Source organism: Corvus cornix, chromosome 14 (assembly GCF_000738735.6).
Source record: "Corvus cornix cornix isolate S_Up_H32 chromosome 14, ASM73873v5, whole genome shotgun sequence".
Classification (NCBI taxonomy): domain Eukaryota; kingdom Metazoa; phylum Chordata; class Aves; order Passeriformes; family Corvidae; genus Corvus; species Corvus cornix.
This window is the reverse complement of record NC_046344.1, coordinates 871,006-896,403: the sequence shown is the minus strand read 5'-3', so window position 1 is coordinate 896,403 and position 25,398 is coordinate 871,006. Positions and strand designations below refer to the sequence as shown.

At 45.7% G+C, this 25,398-nt stretch overlaps 1 protein-coding gene across 4 annotated transcripts in view; it reads right to left on the bottom strand.

Moving 5' to 3' along the window:
- Positions 1-13,269: 13,269 nt before the first annotated feature.
- Positions 13,270-25,398, bottom strand: part of XYLT1 (xylosyltransferase 1) — a 169,329-nt gene continuing 157,200 nt past the window's right edge. For all 4 annotated transcript variants that reach the window (XM_039560113.1, XM_039560115.1, XM_039560112.1 and 1 more), the window contains one exon: positions 13,270-21,230. In XM_039560113.1, the coding sequence (XP_039416047.1) occupies positions 20,908-21,230 (323 nt within the window). In that variant the 3' untranslated portion in view covers positions 13,270-20,907. The remainder of the gene's footprint in view (positions 21,231-25,398) is intronic.

Here is a 25,398-nt window from a genome sequence, read left to right as displayed (position 1 = left end):
AAAAACACTCCCTCTCTGAAGCTCCTTACTGGCATTAACACAACTCTGCTATTCCAAGCACTCAAAATCTCAGTGCACAGGTCAGTACAACAGGCTGCAGCTGCTCATATTGTAGGACTTCGTCAGAATTATGTGAAAAATGTGCAGCTAAATAGAGGAAAATACAGTGGCAGTATTCTCTGCATAACACTCTGGGGCTGGCAGAGTTTTCACAGGGCTGTAAGGACTGGCTTGGCTTTGCCATAGCCTCCCATAGAAATGCTGTGCTGCTTCCTTTCCTCATTACACCTGTCTTTTTAGGTCCTCTGCATCATAAAGGAAATGGGTGCCTCGTGTGGTTCTGTACAATAATACCCCTGTAGCTCAAGCTGAAGTTAAAGATAAACCCTTATCTTCCTGGGTTTCTTGCATGAAGCTCCACGAGTCCTGAAGCCAATAAACACACACAGACTCGAGTCTCAGTGGAGCTACTCACATTTTCAGTTACACAGGTTTGTCCAGAGGCATTTAGCTGGTCAAAGGCACAGAAGCCTGTGTAATACCTGTTTGCAATTAGTGTACTAATTGGGCACACAGCTCAGCAGGAGAGCTGCCATTTGCATCCACCAGTGCCCCGTGGATGTCGCTGCTCTGTGCATACACCATGGCTTAGCTCCAGGGGTAACCCAGCCCCACAAAGCCACTCCGTCCCTCACTCTCCCCCAGCAGGATAGGGGGAGAATCAGAAGTGTAGAAATGAGAGAACTCGTGGGCTGAGATAAAGAGAACTGAAGAGGTGAAGCACTCACAGCCAGCGGTGCAGCCCTGCGCTGAAGAAGGACAAGATGATTTCGTCTCTAAGGCCAATGGAAACAGGAACTTCCCCAGAAACCAGAGCTGCTGTAGGTTGTCCTTTTGCTGGAAACTTGGTTTTATCTGTGTTGAGCTTGGGAAGCTGTCACATGCCCAGAGGTTGGGGTGGTTTTAGAAACAAGCCTGGTTGTGTTTGTGCACCACACAGAACAGTTTCATATTTGGGTTTTTCACGAAGCTTCAGTGTCTGCTTTTAATAACATGGCCTGCAAGCAATCAGATTCGCTCTTGCATAGGGGAATAAATGACTCATGCCTTTTAGGGTCCCGTTCCTTCAAGGCAGACATAACAAGCTGCTTTGCCCCCTGTTTTTGCCTAGGGCTTTATTTCACTCTCTCTCTATGCCCACATATACATATCCTGCACTTTATGCAGAGTGTAGAATACAGTGTAAACGTGCATGTGTATGTGTCTGGAGTCTGGAGGCAGAGAAATGCAGCTATACATGAATACTTGGAGTTCTGTGTATAAACGTGCAGAGCCAATCCCTCGGCAGGGGATTCAGCTGTGGTGGGGCCGTTGCCCTTGGTGCCAGCATGTCCTGTGGAGGGGGCAGCACAGCAGCACTCAGGGCTTGCCTGAGGCTCCTGGGGCACACAGCACTGCGGTGGAGCCCCAGGGTTTGCTGCTCCTGCTGGGAGAAGCTTGTGGGGCTGCAGGAGCTGAGGATAACACAAATGGGATAACACAAATCCCACGTCCCGCTCCCAGGGCTGCCTTGCATTAATTCGTGTTTAGCTTATGACTTCTGCCCTCTTCTTCTTTCCTGCCAACCTTTAAGGGTTTTTGTGCTTGTTTGGCTTACCAAGCCCTTAGAGCAAAGCCCACCTCCTTCTGAACAGGTGTAAAGTGCACTGTACGTGAATGTTTGGTGCATTTAGGTCATGCCTCATGCCTGGCCCTGGCCTGGCTGTGTCCCCAGCACAGCCACTGCACACGTGGCACATCCATCACTGCCCGTGCTGCTCCTCCCTGCTGCCCTTCCTTCCTTGGGCACTTTTCCCCATCTTGGAAATCAATACACCCTGCTAATCCACACACTGCGAAGAATTGCTAACTAAACCTCCAGCTCTTGAAAAAGGACATAATGTGCTTCTTTCTCCCCGCTCAGATCTCTTGTTCAGTGCATCTCTGCTGTGCCTCTCCTGGCCTTTTGCCGTGCCTGGGGTTTCTAGACGGTGATGGTTGTTGTGTTGTGGTCATGTTGCATTGCTGCATTCTGCTGCACCCTTGGGAGAGATGCCACTTGCCACAAGGACAGCAGATGGACAGAACATTATGTAGAGAAAATTAATCCTCCTGTGGTGGGAGTTCCCCAAAATGGCAGAAAATCAAGGCAATAAATTAAGTGGATAAATATTTGCATCAAAGTCTAAACCTGCAGGGCACACAGAAAGGGCACATATTGTTAAATCTTCCATTTTTTATTGCTTTATCAGACAGGGCCATTATTGCATTGTAAAGGATATATACTTTCCCCCTCATGAGGAGGAGAGAACTATACAGCACCAGTAAATCAGGTTATAAATTGCTGAGATATATAAGGCTTGATTCTAAGCCCACTGGAGTAGAGGACCAGGCTCTTATGGCTGAGATGGTGTGAATTTGTTCACACTTTTGCCCATCTCTCTTTATTTCGAATTACCTAGAAGAAAATAAAAGACTTAAAGCATTACAGATGGTGTTGTTTACGGAAATAGGGGTCAGCTTTTTGGTTGTAAGTAGGGATTATTTGGGAAAAGCAATGGACAGTGCATGGTTGATCAAATGTTGAGGCTGTGTCTTAGCTTTGGGAATGTCCCAAGCAAAGCAGATTGATAGTGAGTGAGCAAGCCTGCTGCAGCTGCAGTATTTGGAAACAAATGAGGGCCAAATTCATTCCTGCTGTCTCTGATGTGAACAGTCTGAGGGGGAAAATAACTAGCAAATTTTACAGCCAGCTATTTCTGCTCCAGAAATACAGAGGAAGCCACAGCAGTGAGTACCTCACACCCCCTGAGGACTTTCCCCCTTCAATACTGTGTGGGGTGGTCAAAAAGCAAAGGCAGGGTCCTGCCTGCTGTGAGCTGACCCACTGTGAGCAACCCAGTGCTCTGTTCTGTGCACTGAGGGATGTATTTCCATCTGTATTTCCATCTACATCATTTTAGGATCTAGATCAGACAGATCTTTAATGGGTAAATGGAGAATAATAAAATATTTCTGTGAGTTAATGTGGGGCTGATTAAAAAAAAAGGGAAAATAAACAGCCAACAGTTCCCATTTGGGATCAGACAGGATAATTTTTTTGTCAGATTGAAATTAAAATGATGTTTGTCTGGGGTTTTTTTTTGTTTTGTTTTATTGTTTTATTGTTGTCTTTTACCCTTCCTTTAAACAGACATTAAACTCAATTCCAAAGGAATTTACTTTAGAACCCAGCAGCCAGGTTAAAAGCCAAGATATTGTGTGTTTTACCTGAAGAAAGAAAATATTCCTGCAGTGTTGTCGAGGCTGAGAAGCAGAGATGTGCTGAACTGCACTGATCACAAGCCCTGAGCAAGCACACGAGCCCTGCCCAGGCTCCTGGGCCATGGGGCCCCTGCCCATCCCTCAGGGGCTCTGGGTCTTGGAGTGAACAGGACTAATCCCAGCCAGGGGCCAGTCCTTGCCATGGGGAAGGCAGATCCAGCTGCTTCATGTTAATATTTACAGGAAGAAAGCCTCATCCCCCAAAGTCCAGCAGGACAAAGCCACAGCTCCTGGTGGCTCTGTGCGAGAGGCAGGGCTGGGTGCTGCTGGGTGTGCAGGTAACCAGGGCTGGAGAAACCCAAGCCATGGAACTTGTTGGGTTTTTGGACAGCTTTCAGACAATGAACCTTTAAATGGTTAAATCCTTGTAAAATGGTGTGGAGCCAAGCCCCTGGGAAAGCCTCGAGGCTCGTGGGGGAATGTAAATTTCCAGTATTTCTTTATATATTTCTTCCATCCATTTTATCCAGGATTGGAAGAATTAATATAAATTGGAATAATTTTTTGTTCTGCCCTCCAAAAAATAAATTTTGTAATAAGAAATACATTAGGTGCATGAGCTCAGTGATGTTTTGCTACAAACATATCTGCTTACAAATAATGTACAGAGGGTAAAAGAGTCCAGCAGAGTTAGATGTAGTGAGATTTGATCTAGGGGACTAAAACATCCACAGCTACCAGCTCAAGAAAAAATAATCCTCTTTTCCTGCTCTGTGCAGCCTCCCAAAGCTTTTCTGGGAGCTTTAGGGGCACTGCTGCTCTTAGGGGCTATTTCTCAGCCCCTGAGATGGTACAAATGTTACACAGTGGAAAGGACAGGTTTTGGTTATCTGAAGGAATCCAGGACTGATTTATTCCATCTAAAAGAGTTCTGGGGTGTGCACAGAGCAGAGCTGAGCTCTTGGGCAGCACAGAGCTCCAAGGGGAGCATTGCTTCTCCATCTGCTGTGTTCCCCCATCCCTGCAGGCACCTGACCCTGAGGCTACTGGGGAAAAAAAATTCAGAAAATGCCATTCTTCTTTGGGGAACTTTATTTTGACTGTGTCCTTAAGTGGAAAGATTTTGAATCAAAGCTATTTCCACAGGAACCAAGAGTTCAGGGTGTTTATTTATCTCCTTGTCACTAATAAAACCAAATTGCCTGTTAAAAATAGTCCTTGTGCCTTATGCAAGCAGGCAGGGGATGATGCAGCAGGCAGAGAATGAGACTGGAAAATGAGTGATCCCAAAATCACTTCTCCGTCTGCCACAAGGTTTGGGGAAGGTCTCAGGTCTCTGCCATGTGAAGCCTTGGAGACAGAGCATCCTCCTGCCAGGAGGTGTTTGCTGCTGCCTGCGATGTACCAGCCCTGGGGTAATTCCAAACAATCAGGCTGGGAACCACCGGTGCTTTTATGCAAACATTGCTAGTGCCAAAACCTCAAATAAGACTTGGGGTCCCAGGATGGCAATCTCCTGAGGAGCTGATAAATTGCATGTAACAATTCCTGGGAAAACCAATCATTTATTTCTCATTAGACGTGATTTTTTATACCAGACCCTCCTGCCAGACCCAACACAATGTGCATACCTCAGGGAGTGCTGCGGCCACTCCTCCTGGTGTAAAGAGCTGAAGAGAGGAGCCACGAGCTCCTTCCCTTGCCAGCTGCACCCTGCTAACAACGGCCACTGTGCCTCCAGTGGGACAAGAAACCAAAATCACTCCATGTGCTGGAGCAACCTAGCGGGTTATTGGATACTTGTGCAGCCAGGAGAAGTAAAAGGGCTGTTCCATCACTGCCAGGAGATGAGGATGGATGCGCTCCCCTGGCAGCGGGAGCTCAGCTCAGCCAGGGAGGGCAGCGAGGGCACCTCTGGGTGGGGACCTGCCAGGCTGCAGATCACAGGCCTTGGCAAAGCGCCTGCGGGCTCGGAGGAGGAATGGGCTCAAAGCGCAGGAACAGGAGAAAGGATGGGACAAACCTGGAGACACAGCATGGCCTGAACCCTCACATCATCTTTCAGCTCCTCCCAAGTACCGTTCATTTTCTAATGTTTCATTTGTGCCCAGCTGAAGTAGCGCAGGCCCCTGCGGGGACAGACGGAAGAGGCGACGCTGGAGCACATGGAATTCACGAGGGAGCCGCTACACAGGCTCGCACTTGCAAAATGTTTTTAAACTGCATATTTGTCAGCATGTAAATGCAACACTGAAAATCATTAGGAATAAAACAGCAGCAGGAAGCTGTGGACGTGACCTACAACTGGCCTGGGATGACAGGACCCTTCATCTTTATCCACTGATCTGTATCTCTGATTGTATCCATGTCACAGAGATCTTCTGAGGGTTTTTCTCATGTGACACTGGCATCAGCCAAAGGACTGTCATCGTTTCAGAGACACCAGTGCCTTTTCCCTTCCATATGTGTACGTGTGTGTGTATCCCCAGCACGCTCCAGCTCTGGCCCAATGCAGGCAGGAAAGCCCCGAGGCAGCACGTGGGGCACGTGCTAATATTTATCACTTTTCTGGTATTGATTAGTCCCTCAGGGACTTACAAATAATTCAGTCTGAATAACAGCATCCAGAGAGAGCAGCTGCAGTGACTGGTGGTGCATCAGACCTGAGGGAGAAGAAAGGAGCCTTCCCTGGAAATTTTCATGCAGGGACAGGTGCTCTGCAATGTGGGTGGACATACCTCGCCACCCTTGCCATGCAGTGATGGATGGGTGACAAAACACCTCCAAAAAGACTGAATAAGAAAGTTATAGCACAAAAGAGCTTTACATGAGATTTCATGCGATATGAAGCAAAACCCAGTGCAGGACAGGGTCACCACCCTGGGCTCTGGCTTTAGGAGCACAGCTTGGGGTCCCCAGCCAGCAAAGGCTTCTTTCCCTTCTGACACATTCTGATGCTGCAGCTGATTTCCCAGCTAGGTCTGGAGATGACAGCACTGTCACTCAGCTGTGCTTTTCACAGTAGTTTAAAAGCCAGATAGTAAGCAAAATTCCCAAGGTCCTGATGACGCCTGTCTCAGGAGGGAGTTTTCTCACCAGAGTACTGATTGGTGTTCTGATAAAAGGCATACATTAAAACCCAGCTCTCCAGGTAACTCTAGCCCCAACTTTGCTGAAATCCAGAAGAAAAGGGGATTCCTTGGAATTACATGTTGGTGAAATATTCTGTGGGGTTGAGGTAAGTGAAATTCTGATCCTAACATGATCAGAAATGTCACAGAGAGAATTTCATGCCATTCAAAGTCATTCAACTTAACAGCATCTGCACGAGGGGGGGGCTGAACCCTCTACCACCAGAAGTTGAGCCCATACACTCTGTATCACCTTTTCCTACTGAGCTCCCAGAGAAAAAAGAACTAGAGAAAACCAAACTAAACAAAAAAATACCCCAGACAATGCTCTCCCTCTAGCAGGCGCTTGAGGTGATTTTATTAACCTTTAAGGAACTGTGTCTCATATTTTCCCCATCCCTCCTTATTTTATAAATGCTCCAGAAGACCTTCGAGGGTTGCTCCAGAGCCCTTCATCAGCCCTGTGCATGGACAGGAACTTTCACAGCACTGTGGTTCTTCCAGCATGCCAGAAAAAATTCCTTTAAACGTCCCCCAGTGTAACTCATCTGAATTAGTCCTGCTGCCGGCTGTGGGAGGAGAACCACTTGCAAAGCAGGGAATGAATCACTTGAAAAGGAATATTAAGCCTGCTTGGAAATGAAACCAAAAGAACTGAGTCAACACAGACTCTTCTCCCCGCGGGAGACAGAGCTGCTCGGCACGGCAGCAGCGGCAGCAGCGGCAGCAGCGGCAGCAGCAGCAGCAGCAGCAGCAGCAGCAGCAGCGGCAGCGGCAGCAGCAGCAGCAGCAGCAGCAGCAGCAGCAGCAGCAGCAGCAGCAGCAGCAGCGGCAGCAGCAGCAGCAGCAGCAGCGGCAGCGGCAGCAGCAGCAGCAGCAGCAGCGGCAGCAGCAGCAGCAGCAGCAGCAGCGGCAGCAGCAGCAGCAGCAGCAGCAGCAGCAGCGGCAGCAGCGCAGCAGCAGCAGCAGCAGCAGCGGCAGCAGCAGCAGCAGCAGCAGCAGCAGCAGTCCCCCGGTGCGCGGCATCCTCGCCCAGCCCGGCTGCCGGGGAGCCCGCTGCGGAGAGCGGCTGCGGTGGCCACCGCTCCGTGCGCCCTCTGGGCACCCGACTGCAGGGCTGAGCTGAGACAAAGGGCTCCCAGTCTTGCACTCCAGTTCCCAGGGGCTGTGCCCCCACCTCCCTGCGGGGGAGTGAATCTTGCCCGGCTTTCCTCCGGCTGCTCCAGAACTCCTGCTCGTCCCCATCCAGACGCAGCGGGGCGAGGCGGGGTCCCCCATGCTCCAGGGGGTGTGGGATGGCTGAGCTGATGCCACCCTGCCAGGCTTTCAGCGCTGCCAGGGGGCTTTTGGCAATAATTGGTGGTTTTCAGTGGGAGCTACCAGATAATGCCTGGGTTTCTGTGGAGCCACACTACAAAACATGATGAACTTGTCAAAAGACACAAACTATACCCCAATGTAACATGGACATGGAAAGGGGCCAGACTCAGCTCTTATTTTCACAACTATTTGAGTTATTTCAATGCATTTTAAATAGTTAATTCGTTTTGCTGTTGGTTCAGCTCAATCCATCTAAAATAACAAAAGAATCAGAGGGAGGAAAGGAAGTGAAAGGTGGTCAGAAATCCAGCCAAAACATTAGGCAAATAAAGAAACCCAGCCTGCCTGTGTGTGAGCAGCAGTATTTGGGGTTAATGACACTTTTTGTCCAGACTGGGGCAGAGAAAAGGAAATTCTCAAGACTTAAAAATATTGCTGTAATGTGAACCACAGTTCTCAGCCAGCTCTTGTTCTGAAATTATTTATTTGCCATGACTAATTTGGAGTTTCAAATGCGGTCATCGCCTCACACGTGGCAGTGCCTGGCCTGTCTGGGCACTGGGACTGGAGGCATTTGGAGCCCAGCAAAGGAACTCTGCCGGTTCCCATGGGCAGTGCCAGCCCTGCTCTGCAGCCCAAAACCCAAACCCTTTAACGCTGAGTTTCTAAAATGCATTTCCCAGGCGTGCAGGGACGCTCACACACCAACATTAGTGTGGATGCAGGCTCAGATCACTGCCTCACTATTTCTCATCTTTCTCATCTCGTCTGGTTTTTTTTCCCTTTTTTCAATTAATCAGCTCAGAGATGCAGAGAAGCCAAGTGTCTTGACAGCACAGAGGTAATTTGGGAAGGGCAGGTGGGCTGCAAAGCTCCCAGCAGCGGGACCAGCTCCTGGCTCAGCTCTGCTCTTGGCCCTGGTTTAAGGGTAAATACATTGTTAAGTTTGTTCAGCCAACCAGCATTTCCCATTTTCCGTGCCCAGAGAGCAGGATGAGGCAGGCAGCACTTCAAACACAGGTGGTTTAAGGGTTCTCCCCACCCTAAATCTTTGTGGGGTGAAGAGACGGTGTCCTGATCCCCCCTTCCCAGCACAGGCAGTCTCTCCATCTGCCTTTGATAAGGATGAGAAAGAGGAGCTTGGGGGATTCTGGGTTCATTTATGGCAGTGCCACTTTCAAATTCCTTTAGTTCTGTGTGACGCACATTGGGCATGGGCTGAGATGTGCCAGGCAGAGAGTTGGGCTAAAAATAAACCCGGAGTGTCGCTGCTGTGTTAGTCTCCTGTTGGTACTTCTTGGTTTGTTTTAGGACATCTTCAAGGCCAGTCAAGTGTGGGGGAAAAAACAAAAAAGAGAGAATTTTGGCTTTTTGAGGCTGGATTAAGAGCAAGCTGGTACAAATCATGTCATTTCACTGAGTGGATACAGAGCATTGCAGTCACTGTGGTGCTGGGTCACACTCGTGCTGATGCATTCTAAATAAGAACTATACAGCTTGTGCTAATTCTTAATGCACTATTATATTGATACCAATTTAACTGATGCTAATTAATTAAAGGAATGGACAAATTAAATCAGCACTTACCTATCCACATGAAAGGAAGGGGCTGCATTGCAGCTTGGAGTCAGCAAGTAGCCGAGTGCTGGCACCCCAAAGAGAGACGTGGGGAACGTGAGGTGTTGATCCAGCAGACCTTGGGTTAGGGACTTACTGGATCTGTGGAGAGAAGGACTAAATCCAACAAAAAAGCTTCTGAACAGGGAATTCTGGAAAGAAATGCATGCTTTTAAATGCATTCAGACATTGTATCAATTGCCCGGGGGTGGCCACAGTGGTCCCTGGACTGTCCCTCCCCAGGGACACCTGCCTCTGCCATGGCTTGGCTGGTCCTGCTGTGGTCGGGCTGCTGGGAAGGAGCTCACAGCACTTTTTCTTTTTTACTTGAGGCAAAAAGTAATTTCTTCCTCTGAAGGCCAGGGCTGGAGCTGCCCTCTGCTAATGAATGCAAACCATCAGTGAGCAGTAATGGAAAATCGGGGATGACGTGGCAGGCAGTGGCTTCCTTTCAAGGCACCAAAAACGCCCTTTTAAATTTAAATTTAGCAAAGAATTTAAAGCACATATAGGCAGACTCTATTAGAAAGTGAAATATTTGATCTTGGCTATTAATCTGTTTTAAGAATACTTTCATTTCCTTACCATATGTATCCAGTGATAGACTTTCATAAATGAGATCACATTAAAATGTACTTTATGTTTCTAGTCAAATCTCTTTTATTATTATGCAAGTCCTAGTTAGGAAAAAAACCAAAACAATTACAGAAGCAGACTAAGAAGAGCACATTATTTTAACTCATTTATGTAAGTGAAATACTGCTCTCCTTCTTGAAGGCTGTACATTGTGCACTACTGAATACCTTGGGAAGACGTTGCTCCATTGCAGCCATGCTACCAGATTTGGGATAATTTGCAGGCAGTGGAAATACAAACTGAGTCTAAAACAGCTCATGTGGTGTGGGGTGCTATATCTATATACACACAGATATAATATGTATTTTTATATGAAGTATATTTATTTCAAAGTATTATATTCATATCGAAGTATTACATTTGGCCTCTGTCTTACTGAAATCAAATACATTTTATGGATGGTCCACAATTAATGTGAGCTGTCACTCCTGACACTCTGCACCACGGGCAGACAAGTGTTTTAGGAGGTTTCCATGTGGCCAGAGAGGCTCTGCTGCCCTGGTGCTGCCTGTGGACACGTGCAGGGACTGTGTCAGCCCAGCTGGGCCAGTGGCTGGGGCTTTGCAGAGCTGCACTGCCTGCTCCAGTGGAGGCATTAATTCAGAGAAGAGACCACTGGCAGCCTGGAACCAGCACCGAGCATCGTCATGGATGTTTCAGGGCGAGAAGGAAAAGGTGCTTTACATCTTATAACTCACTTTGGCTGCTTAGGCACAAATGCCTGTTTTAAACCTACAAATCTGGGCACACAAACCATTCCTGCCACTTTTCAAACTCTTCTCATTTCCATTCAAGCAGCCTGACAGACACCCAGCAGGGGCCACAGCATCTGCTGTCACACTGCTGGAGCAGAAAGCTTTGCTTCCAGATTCACCAATGCTGTGGATCCAAATGCTTCCCCAGGATGGGGCAGCCACGGTGTACAGTGAATGGGTACACTGACATCATGCTTTAGCTGAAAAGTCCAATCTGGTCTCTTCCAGAAGAGGGTGCAGCTTGAGGCTTGAATCTGCAAAAAGCAGGATACTTTCAGATCATGTTAACACTATTAATAAATTAACCTGAAACTCCTTGCCCATGAATTTAGGATCCTGGCATGACTCTGCTTTGATTGAGAGCTGGCCAGAACAAAGTGGTGTTTGGCAGTTTACTCCAGGACGTGCAGTGTCTGAGCTGGTCCCCCCTGAGTCCCCCAGCTCCAGGCTCAGCCTTTCCCCATCCAGGTGGGATTCACAGTTGGTGCCTTGGCTGTGCCCTAGCTCAGAGTCCTGCAGTCAGCACAGGGACCAACCCATGCTGAAGGGCTGATTTGGCACCAGAATAGCCAAGATCACCTTTCCTAGAATGAAAAATTGCCATCTGTGTCTGGTTTTGACTATAGCACAACCTCACACCTCCTGTTTTTTAATCATTCATAGACAGCGAAGATTTACAGCTGTTTGTATTTGTGAAGCCTGATTGCTAACAGCTTCTGATTTCTAGAAAATAGGTTACAGATTCTTTAGTATCAGATGAAGAAATGCCAAATATCAAAATCCCCATTGTCAAGGCAATTAAATACCTCGTTCCTGTTGCACTTGGCTTACTGTGCAGCTATTGGCAAACGGCTCTGCCCCAGGTCTTGTGTCATTGTGTGAATTACCCATGTTCTAGACTTTAAATAATTACAATAAGACACCTTAGGCATGGCAGATGCACAGATGTGGTGCTGGTGTTTCCAGCAGACAGAGAGGCACAGCCTTTCCTGCCACTGTGACACTGCCACTGTGACACTGTCCCAGACCATCCTCTCCGTGGTGAACTGGGATTCCTGTGCCTTACAGAGCAGATTCTTACTGAAGTCTACAAAGCGAACAAAACACTTGAGCACCTGGTAGCCTGATTTCCCCCCCACGCTCCCCCTTTTCTTTGAAGTAGTGGCCAATGACACATTTGGAGATAATTAAAACAAAGGTTGAGGGTTTTTTTAATATGCCATCAGCAGCTGGATTAGCAATAAGTCAGCACAAAAGCAGCATACTTCTTATACCAGCTATAAATAAAACCAGACTTCAACTTTGAAAGCAGGATTTTTTTTCCTTTTTCCCCTCCACAGAAAATCTTTTCTTTGTGCCAAGACTAAAATATTAGCGCTGTGTTCCCTCCTCTGTTTAAACAGACCTCGTTGCATCTAAGTGCCAAAAAAGTGGAATTCCTGAACAGCAGGTGAAAAGAAAACACAAGATCAAACGCAGTTCTGGCTGCCAAGAGAACCTGCAGCACGGCTTGGGGGTGCATGAAAAGTCAGGCAGCTCCTGATGCTGTCAAAGGCTTCTGGAAGGTCGTCAAGGAGTTATTTTCAAGCATCCCACATCAAAAAGCTGTGCAGAGAGACAAACCTGCAATACATCAGGAGGATGGTGCAAAAGATACCAATCACACACTTTTAGGAGAATTCAACTTTTCCCCCATCACATCTATGGAAGCAGCTCTAAGAAATACCCCTGCTCTGTGTGGAGACCAGGGGTATGGAAATAAATGTAAGTGCTCACACTGAGTGAACATTGGGCAATGGCTGGTTTGGCTCCATAACCCAGCAGGGAACTACGGAAGAAATGCGTCTTTCTGAGCTCATCCTTGCACTTCAGGCAAAGGACACGTATTCTGCTGCTCTTGGAACAGCCCTGGCGTTAATTTGGATTCCTGCACCCAGCTGGACATCCCTAAGCCCATCAGAGAGTCCTTTCTCTTTGGCTGATGCACCCTTTGGGGAGGCAGGGAAGACACTGCTCCAGCACTTCTCATGGTTAATGGCCTTCAGAAAACAGACTTTACTTGAGCTCCTTGTTAATCCCTTCTGATCCTCTGCCTACCATTCCTTGCCATCGCTGGAAAAGGCAGGGAGGCTCTGGCCCAAAAGCAGACACCTGGGCTTGAAAACAAGAATCTGGACGTGTCTCTGGGTGCCACTGTGCCAGCAGTGCTGGAAGCCCTGCAAAGTTCATCCACCTTCCACCCCTGCACTGGGAGCAGCCCCCAGGTGAGGCTGCAGCAGTGCCTGTGAGCGAGCTCTGACCAGTGACACTCATTTGCAAAAGGCACCCATGAATGCTTCCTCCGTAATTGCTAGGGCTGCAAAATGCCTGACCAGGCAGCAGCACTGGGATCACAGGCTGGAAAGTGCTCAGGCCCATTTTTCCTCCCAAAAATCACCAAGCAGCAAAGTTCTTTCAAATAAGGCACACATCAGTGGGGTTGAAAACAATACAAGGTGCACATGCGCTCCTAAAGACAGCCTTTTTTTAAATTTTATTTTAAAACTCTGCATCTGAAAACACCATATGACAGAAAGCATTTATATACACTGCAGTGTTTTTGGTATAATACAGTATTTCATACATCCATTTCTTTTTCTGCAAAAAAATTTGCTTTGTCGGACAAACAACCAAACTCCCATTGACAAAGAATACAGCTAAGGCACGTTGTTTCTGCTAAATGAAAGACAAAAGGGTGCAAAAACGGGTAGTGCAATAATTGCTGAAAATCACATTCTACTACAAGAAAAGCATTCTGACTTTGAACTTTGATTACCGGTCAATTTAAGACATTTCAATATCTCATAAAATACTCCTTTAAATAAATAGCAAAATATCTACATCTTTCAGTGTGTTCCATTTGAATTTCCAATTTTTTTTTAAACTTTCCTGTATATACATGGTTTTCTTTTTTCTTATTCAATAGATTACAAAATATTTCTGTACAATTTTATGCATATTATGATCTATAACAAAATAGTTATTTCTTAAAACTATATTACCACCAGTCTTTGAAAATGACAGAATACGAATAACTTATTATGGACTATGTTAGGCAATAGAAAAATCCAATCAAACCAGAACAGAACCAAAAGGACAAAGTCAGAAAAATAATTTCATTATATTGAATTAATTATTTTAGTTTCACAAACCTTTTTTTTTATGTAAACCCTTTTAGTTGCCTTTGGGTTGTATCCACATCTGAATACCAACACAGGACAGGATTTGGGATGCCTAAAAGCCCTGCAGCCTGCCGGGAATATTGGTGCTACTCACTGAAACATGACAGTTCTCATGGAAAAAAGGATTAAGGAAACCCAACATATACAAGCCTTAGCAGAAGTCATTGGTTTCTGCTGACTTTGACAACCTTTGAATGAAGCTCCAAAAGCCAGATTTTCAGAAATGCATTTATGACTTAAGACAAAACAACCAGACTCCACTATGTTCTAAATGTACTGTTATGTTCCCAACCAACAGCCAAAATCTGGCCCCATGTGGTGATGCTCTTCAGATTTTAAGACCATACCATTAGAGGATATTTCTTCTCCCAGCTACCAGTACAAATCTGAGAGGAATGCTACTATGACATGTTAGAATGAGTGAAATTACTCTACAGTTTGCCTTGTGCATCTGAGAGCAGTCTGTCCTGTTGAAGTCTGAAGATAAATTAAAAGTTACTAAGTTTGTACTTTGTAATTAAACCAACCTTCCTTATCTACAGTGAGTTGCAAAGGACAGAGCTCATAATTTCCTACGGTTTATATGAATGTCTGAGACTTCCTTTTGCCCGAAGGGAAGGTCATTTTCTTTCCTTAAAGACTGCATTTGTAAGCAATTTCTATTGTATTTGTGAAGTGTGAGCTGACAGCAACACAACTGAGCTGTAATAGAAATCTCAAGGTGCCTTTTATTCATTCCACAACAGAGAAAGTGAGCAAGACACAGACAACACCAAAGTTCCTAACACAGTTTAAGGCCACATTTAGAAAGGATGGAAGTAAGGCTTTCTTTAAGGGGCAACACACTGGATGCCACAATGGGAACAGACACCGAGCGATCCAAAGCTGATAGGATTCACCCACAGAAAAGCTGAAACAACACCCTAGTTCTGACCAGCAGGTCTGTGCCTTTTTTTGGAACTAAGCAGGAAAATAAAATGAAATGCCATAGACATCTTTCTCTGGAATATTCCCAGCAAACTGAAGGTGCTCCCCTAGCAGGAGCGCTATTGTCTCAGTTGAGGGTGTTAATTACAACAGAACCAAAGACAAGCCGAGTCATTACAATATACAAATGCAGCGCCATGAACCGCGCTTAGAATTGTCACTCTGGTATCAGAGGCACCTGTACAGTATCTTGCTGTTTATTTGGCAAGGTTAGAAGTAATACTTCTAGGTTTTAACAAAGTAGAAAGAGAATTTGCATAGATTGTACATTCAGTTCGAGGAGATTTCTGGTACCTTTTTTTGTTGTTCTCAGGTAAACGTGTTTGCAGACACAGTGAGGTAGCAGCTGTGGTAGCACCCATGAGCAAAAGAAGGTAACCAAGGCAGAAGCAAAGAGCAGAGTGATCAGCACACTACTGTTAGTAAGAAGGAACGGAATCAACGTGGTACCTGCAGTGTCACATCATGAAGGGTAACTGCTCCCAACGCCACACGTAACTGAGACACCCTAATGCTGCCGTGGTCCTGGGTACCACGGGCTGCAAGGTCTTGTAGCCTCAATTTTAAATGCTCTCAGCCTGATTATTCTTTCCCTTACTGTGATGGTGGTGGTGAAGGTTTTGAAGGTCAATCTCTTCTACAATACACCTTTCGAAAGAATTGAAAATCAGAGTGTTTGCTTGCTTTTGAAGATTCTGCAGGAAAATGTGCTGTCCTACAAAATCTTCCTTGCTGCCCTTAACCCTAATTCACATTTCTTTGGCTCCTCTGTGCCTGGCTGCAGCAGCAGCTGCCCTCAGGGCTCTGCAGCAGGTACTCCTGCTCTCAGGAACTCCTCCTGGGCCTCTGGAAAAGCAGTGCTCTGTCCTCTCTAACGCTGCATCACTCCCTACCCTCTCTGCGGGCATCACCCCTGGAGCTGCCTTGGCAGAAGCCTGAGGGCTTGGTTTGGAGAAGCTTTTTTACATTATGTTTTCAATTGTCATTTATTATGGGCTTAAGGTAATGTCCTACTAATCTTTGAGACTATAGTGGAGGTCTGAATGGTAGAAGTAAAGACACATCTGGATCATTATCTTTTGACAACCGAATTGAAGCAAAGGCCAGTGGGAACGGTTGCCAACCACTTCCTACCACGTCCGTCTTACTCTGCTGCTGAAATACCAAATAACCAAGTCTCCTCTTACATACATCAGACTCCCATGCCCGAAAATCAGGACAAGGTAACTGCTGGCTTTCACCCACTCCCTCCTGTGCACAAGTACTGAGCCGACTGAAGGCTGCTCTGAAAAGCAAACTTTGCTCATCTGCATCTGGGTTTCTGAAGAAGCCTAGGAGGTTTGGCTCATGCAAGTATAAAACTTCCTGCTCTGCAGAAAGTGCTGGAGTTGGCCAAGGTTTCATGTGGCCAGCTCCTGAAGCTTTGGGAGCTGGGAAGACAACGAGGAGGGTGTGCTAGCCAGCGGTAAGCTGGTAATTCTCTAATGGCTGTGATGAAAGACAACTAGAGAAATCAACAGAAAGCTGGTCCTCATTGCTGGGCCACAAGAAACACCTGGATCCTCTTTATATGGGAAGTCAAAACTGAGATCTCAGGGCATCAATGGTTCTCAGCCTTGCTGTGCAGAAGGAGCCCAGTTTGTTCAAAGGTTTGTTGCAACACAGTTGTGTCAAACTTTTGCAAAGTTTCAGCATCTTCTTTAGCCTTTCTCTCTCCCTTTGGTCAGGTTTACACTGTCCGTGTTCTGATTCACTGACTTCACTACTGTGCTCACTATAACTGTGGCTAAGAGTGATGGAGGCTTCATTAGGGTGGCAATTAGTGCTGCAGGAGATGGAGGGAAAGTGAATGCACATTAGTTGGTACTTCTGAAGGTGCTGCAGGATCACTGTTAATACACCATTAAACAACTGTACAGGCATTGTGCACTGAAGCCAACACCCAGGAAAGTCAATTTGTAATGCACGAATGCACATTCCTGTATCTCTAGGCTTAGCTATAATGAAGGCTTAACAGCAGAGATACAGAGGGACTTTGTTGTATAACACTTGCTATCATGAAGGAATTGTTAAAATTCTCTGCTTGCCAAGCACAAAACATGAAGACATAATTTCAATTCTAAAAACAACCCCCTTGAATATCAGAAAATGAAAATGCAAATATTACTACTCAAGGTCCAAATGTCATCAAAGAAAGAATTGGACAAATCTGAAAATAAACTGTCATTTGAGCTATTTCGTTTAGCCTTGGGGTTTAACATTACCATATAAACAGGTTTGCATAATGCTAAGACTGACTTTGGACATAATTCGTTAAATCACATATGCAGATGTTCTCATTTTGCCACATTCCCTTTCTGTGTAATACGGATTGATCACAGCAGTGTTACATGGCTGCCATGCAGAATGGGCAGGGAATTTAAACAAGCAAAGCATTACACACAGAGGACAAACGTGTGCATATGGAAATATAAACCCCTCCCACTGAAATGAATTTTCATCAAAGCAGGCTTTTGGCTGGGATCCTGTTCGGCAAGGACTGGCCAGTGTGATTGGAAAAGAACATCTGCACATTCAGATGAAGATGTGTAACTCTCTTGTTTCGTACCAACTGTGGGTCCCTGCTCTGAATTCTCCTTTTCACCAAATGTAAGATCTGTGAAGTTATTCTCTTCTGACCATTGACAATGTTCATCACAGGCTCCCAGTGCTGCCATTTCAAACCAGAGAAGCCACTAAGCAGGACTAAGTCGGGCTTAGCAGCATCAGCTTGGAGCCAGCTCTAATCCCTGATGCAGAGTCTGGCTTTACATGTTTTTTATTCACAACTACTGGACTTTGTAACTCAGACACAGAATCTCATATATATCTCTTGGATCCATGTCTGCATGATAGCAGCTATAGCAGAGGTGGCTGTTTAGGTCCAGAACTTGACATTGCCCCCAGAAGATGTTCCAAACATGGCAGCTTATCCTTTGTTGACTTCAAACAGACAGCATTTACCCCTAGCATACTGTCACACCTTTTATTTATGCTGGACTTGACTCTGAAGTCCTCATTTAGCACTAGCACTCTGTGGAATTTTTTCCTAAGAAAGGACTGCAGCATCAACCCCTTCAGCTCTGCATCCTGTATTTTAACAGCAGCACTGAGGTTGCCAGCTTGCCACAAAACTTCACTGTTTAAATGCTTCTTGCCTTTCAGAAAATAAACTCATATAAATTTTCTTTGAGATATTTTAAACCTAGCATATAATGCAAATGGATATATCAGCAACCATCTGTTTTCTTTCCCTTTTTTGTACTAAAACAAAATAATTTGCACCTTATATTTTAAATGATAAAAGTGGCAGATTTTTTCCTAACCGCAGAAGACGTGATTGTTGTCACCTTCTGCTTGGTCTAGTTAATGAAAACTTACCAAAAAAGCACTTAAAAACACTCCTGCTTAAGAATAAAAACAAGTATCAAATTTAAAAACTAAGTTATCTGCATGCGTGTGCGTGGGTGCACCCCTACACATGTGCTTATGTGCAAGACAGACTGAAGGTTTTGTGACTAACCCAGGAGCCTTACTGAGAACAAGCACTGCCTGGGCTTGCAATGAATTTTATTGTGTGCCCTAAATATGATGTTCTTCATTTGATCTGCAGGGCTCAAACCGTGCAGTTGCCACTGCATCAGTGTGACTGAAGCCCTGGACTTCACAGTGAGGATTGGAGGTCCCCAGAAAATACGAACTTCACAAAGGAATGTTACATTAAAAACAAGCACTGTTAAAAACCCTACTGAATAAGTAATAACACTGTGATTCTACTACATAAACCTGTTGGCAACCCTGGTTTCACACATGCTTGCCTCCAGAGCTGGTTGAAAAGCTGGAACGTTATCTTGACTGGAATATTCCAATCAGCTCTCATTGCTACAAACTTTCCTAAAGCTATCACTCGTGACTGACAAAATCAAGACAAAAAAAGAAAAGGAGGTGTGAGGGGAGGAAGGCCTTTTCTTAATAAAGGCAGCTTCAGTTAGTAAAATAACATAATCTTCAAGCTGCAAAAGCAGCACCTACTAATTAGTCATTGACTAAAACATAAATAATAAATACCTAAATTTTTCCTTCTATGCATCCTTTTTTGTGCCAGATAAACATTTCAATGCTCTGCCTTAATGCCAGCACAGCTGACACCACAATTTCAAGTCCAAAGCAAACTGAAGTAGCTTTAAACCAATACAACAGAGACACGACAAGCCACGGGGATCTGTGTGTTACAGTCCTACTGCAAGTGTTGTTTAAAAGGGAATTCAACCTTCCTGTGAGATGTGGTTATGGAATGATTTAAAGGTTCGTTTCCCTCCTGATGTGGACACTTAACTCTCAGCAGAAAGTTATCCATGCATACAGAAGGATGAACAGGTACCTTCCTTTATTACAGCAACAGGACTTCTTTCCTAATTAACCCAATAGCTTTTAATGGCCTTTTTTGGTTCTGTTGCTAACTAGAGATTAACACAGCAACAACAACGAAGTGCATGTTTTTGCTAATGTAAAATACATTATTTGGAGGTGAATTTGAGTATAAAACCTGTATTTTAAAAGTTCTTGGAATGTAAATTAATTTTTCCCTACTGTAGAAAATGCAGGTTGAAATGATGCAAAACATGCCTATTTAAAACAGGATGCAGCCTGCTAGGAATTCTGAAGACAGGCAAGGATAGACTGTTGACAGAATAAAGTAAAAGCACAGAGAAACACGGCATTGTTCTCCTTCCCCTGGCTTTGGGCAGAGACCCACATCCTGCACAGCCTTCCAGATGCCCTGGCAAAGCCTGGAAGGATCCAGCTTTAGGAAGAGATGGAGATCTGAGACCAAGGGAGGGAATTAGTGTTACGACTTACTAGCCACTACTCAAATTAGGGAAGAAACCTGTTGTTGCAGATTTAGGTCCCAAATTTACTATTTTACTGGTTTACAACTCCACTGCCTGAGAAAAAACTCAGCTCAGCTCATGAGCAAAATCAGCAAAGGGTGTGAGCAGACACATCACAACCCACCCCAGCCTACACACACACACCTGCTCTACTGGCAGTCTGTGAAAACACTCAGGTACTGGTGGCTTCCAAAAATACCTGCACATTTGAAAGGGCTGAAATTCAAAATACTTCTTTGCTCTTTAATAAATACTCTTAGTACTCTGACCCTGAACCCGACTGCATAAGACATAAAAGACTATTATAGCAAAACACTGGTTTCATTTAGAGTTTATCATTAAATTAGTCTGAAAAAACCTCTGAAAGTGATCTGAAAGTTTTTGCTTTTGCTCATTTTCTCTAACTAGGATAACAGACATCAGCTGTGTCCAGAATTACTTTGTGTTATTAAAAATCCGAGTGAGGTTGTACCATAATTACTTCGCATTCTCTGAGGTCATGTGGCCATACAGGCTCCAGCCTGCAGGAACCAACCTCCCCAGGACGCGTAAGCAGAAGGGAATTTTGCTGTGATTTATTCATGATAGCAAAATAACGAAAGCCTATGAAACAGCAGAGGTACAGACAAATTTATTTTAAAAAAACCCCATTTAGCAGCTGCTCCTTCACTGCCCTCTCCATGGCTCGGTGCTACTGTTTCCAAGCCCACAGGATGGTGGGTGCAGTGGCACATGGAATGGCTGGGTGCCCACTGGACAGCGCAGGCTGTGGGATGAAGCAAGCTGCTCCCAACAGAGCTGATGGAGAGGGCAGTGCCAAAGGCCTTGTCAGAACTTCAGAACTTTCGTTTGGTTTTGTTTTTGTTTTTTTAAATGAATTCTATTGCAGTAAGTAACAAAAAAATGTAACTTTCCCTTAGGCTCCTGAAACCTGGTGCAAGATTCACAGAGAAGCAAGGTTCAATTCCCTTTTAAAAACCTATGCCGGGACAGAGCGCACCGGACGCTACCTCAGGCGGCCGTCGGGTTTGACGGGGCCCAGCTCGGATTTGGGGTCGGGGCTCAGCGAGCTCCAGGCTGTCTGGGCACAGCCCTGCAGCACGGGGCAGGCTGTGGGGCCCACGCTGCAGATGTCCACGGCTGACCAGACGCTGCTGACCAGAGAGTCCACCCAGGCCTCCAGGCGGGCGCCCACGAGCCCCGCGCTGCGCTTGGCCTGGTCCAGGCGGGCGGCGCTGACGGGGATGTTCAGCACGGGGTTCAGGCCCTGGAAGCTCTGCTCCATGTACGCGTTCTTTGGAGGCCCGCTGTGCAGCTTGATGGCTTCCTCTGCAAAGGCAGAAGCAAACCCCAAAGTTAGTGCATTAAAATAGCCACCACTAAGGATCTAAAGCTACAGTAAACAAAAAGACCAAGGTTTAGGGGTGAGCTGTAGCCCATTTCCCACACACTGCATCCCAGGAGTTGTGCTCAGCTCTGGCACTCCTCGTGCTCAGCACTACAGATTCTGTTCACTGTGATTCTCACCCTGCAAGTGCTGCCTTAGGAGGCAAAGCTCTGACCCTGAAAACAGAGTCACCCTTATTTTCAACATGTACAACTGGCACCCCCAGAGCTGCAGGACATCCAGGACTGGCTGCACCTCGAAACAAGAAAACAGTTCAAGGACACCTGGTGTGAGAAGTCTGCCAACCCCTGTCAGACATCCAAATGCTATCATTGATTTGTCTAGGAGAAAGAGCCAAGACCTCAGCCTGTTTTGTTATGGGTTTTTTTACCCTAAACAGATGAACCTTGCCCTGCTGTGGAAAAGCCACAACATTTGTTAGCTCTATCTGCCTGCAAAACCCAGGTGGTGCCATTTGTAGCACTAAAAGGACAACGCCATGGTTTTGGACAGACCAGATTCACAAGGAGGCGTAGCCCCAACATGATTCCTGGAAGTGCTCCAGTCTTCCTGGGAAAGTATTCTCTCATGACAGTTACACTTCAAGCTCCTGTGCTGAACAGTAGATCAAAACCATCCCCTAATGACACTTTGCATTGTGGTTGCTTTTCATACAGCAACCCTTCTATCTCAGCAAAATACAGTACAATACCCCAGATTTGCAATATTGCAGTTAAAATCAGTATTGGGCTGTGACAATGCTTTCAGAGACCTAAACTGGGCACTGTGGGTCAGGCTGCCCCTGTCAAAGGTCGGCTGACTTCTGAGAGTCTGAGTGCACCAAGGCGCTACTTATAAAATCACAAAGGGACCCTCCAAAAATGTTCACCAAGTGCCTGTTGGGAGCAAATTTCCAAGCATTTCTTTTCGCTCTCAGCTGCCTTCCCCAGCATCCTCGCTCTGGCAGCACGGAGGATGTGTTTAGCTCTGCCAACAGACACACTGTCTAGAACAGAAAATGGGCCCATTCAGGGTGCTGCAGGCGAGGAAAGCCACTGCGCCCCGCAAGCGTCAGAGGCCAGGAATTACACATTCATGGCTACAATTCCTTCCACATGTCCTTGTTGCTCGCGCTGCAGCCTGACACTGAGTCCTTTCTTCCATGCAGAGGATAGTATCTCAGGTGCTGGAAATAAATCCGTGTATTTAGAGGGAAAAAGGGACGTTTAATTGGAGCTTTGCTATTACATTTGCAGCAAAGTCTTTAACGTCAAACACTGTGCAAGTCTGTCACTTCGAATCCCCAGTTAAAGTGGTTCAGCACATGCCCATCACCATTATACATCATTTCACTGTTCCTGCATTTATCTAAACCCCTCTTTTTATTTTAAATGGTAGATATCCACAATAACCTGTAGCCAAAATGAGTTCAATCTGTGCACATGTGTCAGGAATGTGCTCTGCCAGAGCTCTGCAGTTTAAGAAACAGAACAAGTACACATGATTAAATTTCCTCCTTTGGAAGCAATTAAATATGGAAGACTGTTTGTCAACATATTAATTAAATAGGAACATTCTGAGTAAAAATCCCCAAATAAATAAGAGTTGGCATTACTAGCAGGATCATCTGATTGAAACAGGCAATTCAGCGAGCTTGTTGCATCAAAGCCTGCCACGCATGTGTTTGGTGCACGGAACAAGAGAGATCTTTATTCAGACAAGAAACAGAGTGAAACAGAACTTGCTGTTCTCCCTGGCTCAGCCTCGCACTTGTCCCAGGCCTCAGGACTTGGGGGCTTATCAGGACTGGAAAGAATGAAACCTGCAGAAACTGCAGGACTCAGTGCTTGGCAAGCAGCAGAGGTTGTGTTAAGTGAAAGGTGCTGCTGCAGTTGCCCACAGTGAAAGGTGCTGCTGCAGTCAAGACACACGGAGACCCCTGACCTGGCGCTGGTGAGGACTGTCTGCCCCACAGCAGAACAGCACCCCAAGTTAGGTCTCAGCACGTCCTAGAAGGAAAAAGCTGGGTAACAGCAACCTGACTGCAGAGTCACACGTACTCATCCACAGGAGATGCTGGGGACTGGACTCAGAACCCTCTACTGGAGCCTCCAAGTCTTTGTTGAACAGTTCATAGGAGAAAGTAGAGAGGATGCTGCTCATCCGAGCAATGGCAGATGGGCTGTTCCTTTTTGCATTAAAGGAAAAATGACAGGGAACCATGCTCCATAACGTACTGAGCTGGTACAGAAGAGAGACAGTGAGGCTCCCAAGACCCGAAATGCTGTAAAAAGGAGGCTGGAGCTACTGGGCATGCTCTTGAAGCACTGACACTTCAGTCAAGTGTCAAGAGGAAGAGCTCATGAAGAAACAATGAAGAATGTAAGGCTTGCCTCTAAATGCTTAGACATTTAAATCCGTATGGTTAGAAAAAACAATTCAAAATTAGCTGAATTGCAGACATTAAGCCAGACTTTTTTTGCCAGCCCTGTGACTTCAGGAGGACGTGTATCAATGCAGAATATATTCCACTGACTTGAAATAAAACTGTAAAAAACTTGGTTATTTTTGACCTCTATTTGTATTTGCTCTTCACTCACATGTGAGGACACATTCTCAATTGACTTTTCTTGGTCTAACTTCTTTGGATTAAACACACAACCTATAGGCAACCACACAGGCTGGGATTTCAGCATTTTTGTGTGGGTATGTTCATCATTTTGCAGAAAAAGCAAATTAGTTTAGACAGAGTGCGCTAAGGAATGAAAAATGTGGTTACCTTGGTACATATTAAGGCGTTAGACCTGTGGGTTTTTTAAAGCAACACAGAACATACAGCTTTATTTCTTTACTTGAATTGTGTTGAAACCCTCTGGCAAAGAGGTAATTTTTTATTGACATTTTGTTTGTTTTCTCTTGCAGCAAACAAGACAGTGCTTCATTTGCTCATTGTGGAGCTAATCGACTCCTTGTCAGCTGTATCTGAACTAAATTTCAAAGCAAATCCCTGTCTTCAGGGTTTTTCTCGGAATGATGATTCCAGGGCATGTCTGCTCTTCTGCAGTCATGTGCCTGCCTGCTGCTATTACTGCATTTATCAAGAACATGTCATGTTACCTCTGGTTAATTTAAAGAAATCACAGCAGTTCTGACACAAGTTGCCACCCACTTTATAATCTGTATAGATGCAATTAGAATTGATTGAGCCACTGCAAACAACCAAGGGCAAAACAAAGGTTTCCCAGTATCTGCTAATTGAGATGATCTATAAATATGGATTAGGTTAAAAGGCCGTTGAGATGCCTGAGTGCATCGCCCATGTCTGCTAATGCTGTCATCCTTGAAAGGGGTGGCTGCAGTTTGGGGGCACAGGGACCAGGCACTGGTATTTCAGGCTCCATGGGAGCAGCAAAGATCAGCAGCCCCATGTCCAGGACATGCCATCAAGCCGGGAACAGCGTGGGAAAGGTCTCTCTTAAAGCAAAAAAGGAGGTTGCTCTTTTTCACTGCCCTCCTTGCTCAAATGAGGAAGGGCTTTTTATGTATTCATTTATTTACAATCCAGGGTTTACTATCATCTTGAGGTTTTGGGGCTTTTTCTGCCCCAGAAGTGAACCTGCTACTGGCTCACAATAACCTATTTGGCTTTAATGGAACAGGTACTATCCATTAAATGGATGACAACTCATTATCGGCACTCCAGCTGCGAGAGCGCTGGGGAAACTTTGCTGTGAATATAAACTCAAATTTAAAAATGAAATTGCTTTGGCTTTTTCTCTTCCCCTCACTGTGACCCTGTGAATCGACCATACTTGGCCTTTAAAGAGCAGGGAAGGGGGGAAAGTGGGATGATGCGGATGCAGACACAACATTACTGAATTTGCTGTTTTCTTAGGACTTGAAGTCTGCTGGGTAGCTTGGATTATAGTCTGTGAGCTGCTGGCTAAGTGCTCTGAATGATACCTGTTGTTTGGTTCTGCCTCTGCAGTCCCTTCACAGGGGAGCTGGACATCTGTTCTTGAGTGTCCAAGTACTCAAATCCCGGTTGCCTAAAGCTGCCTGCAAGAGCCCCCCACTCCCGTGTGTCACCACTGCCAGTGATCTTACACA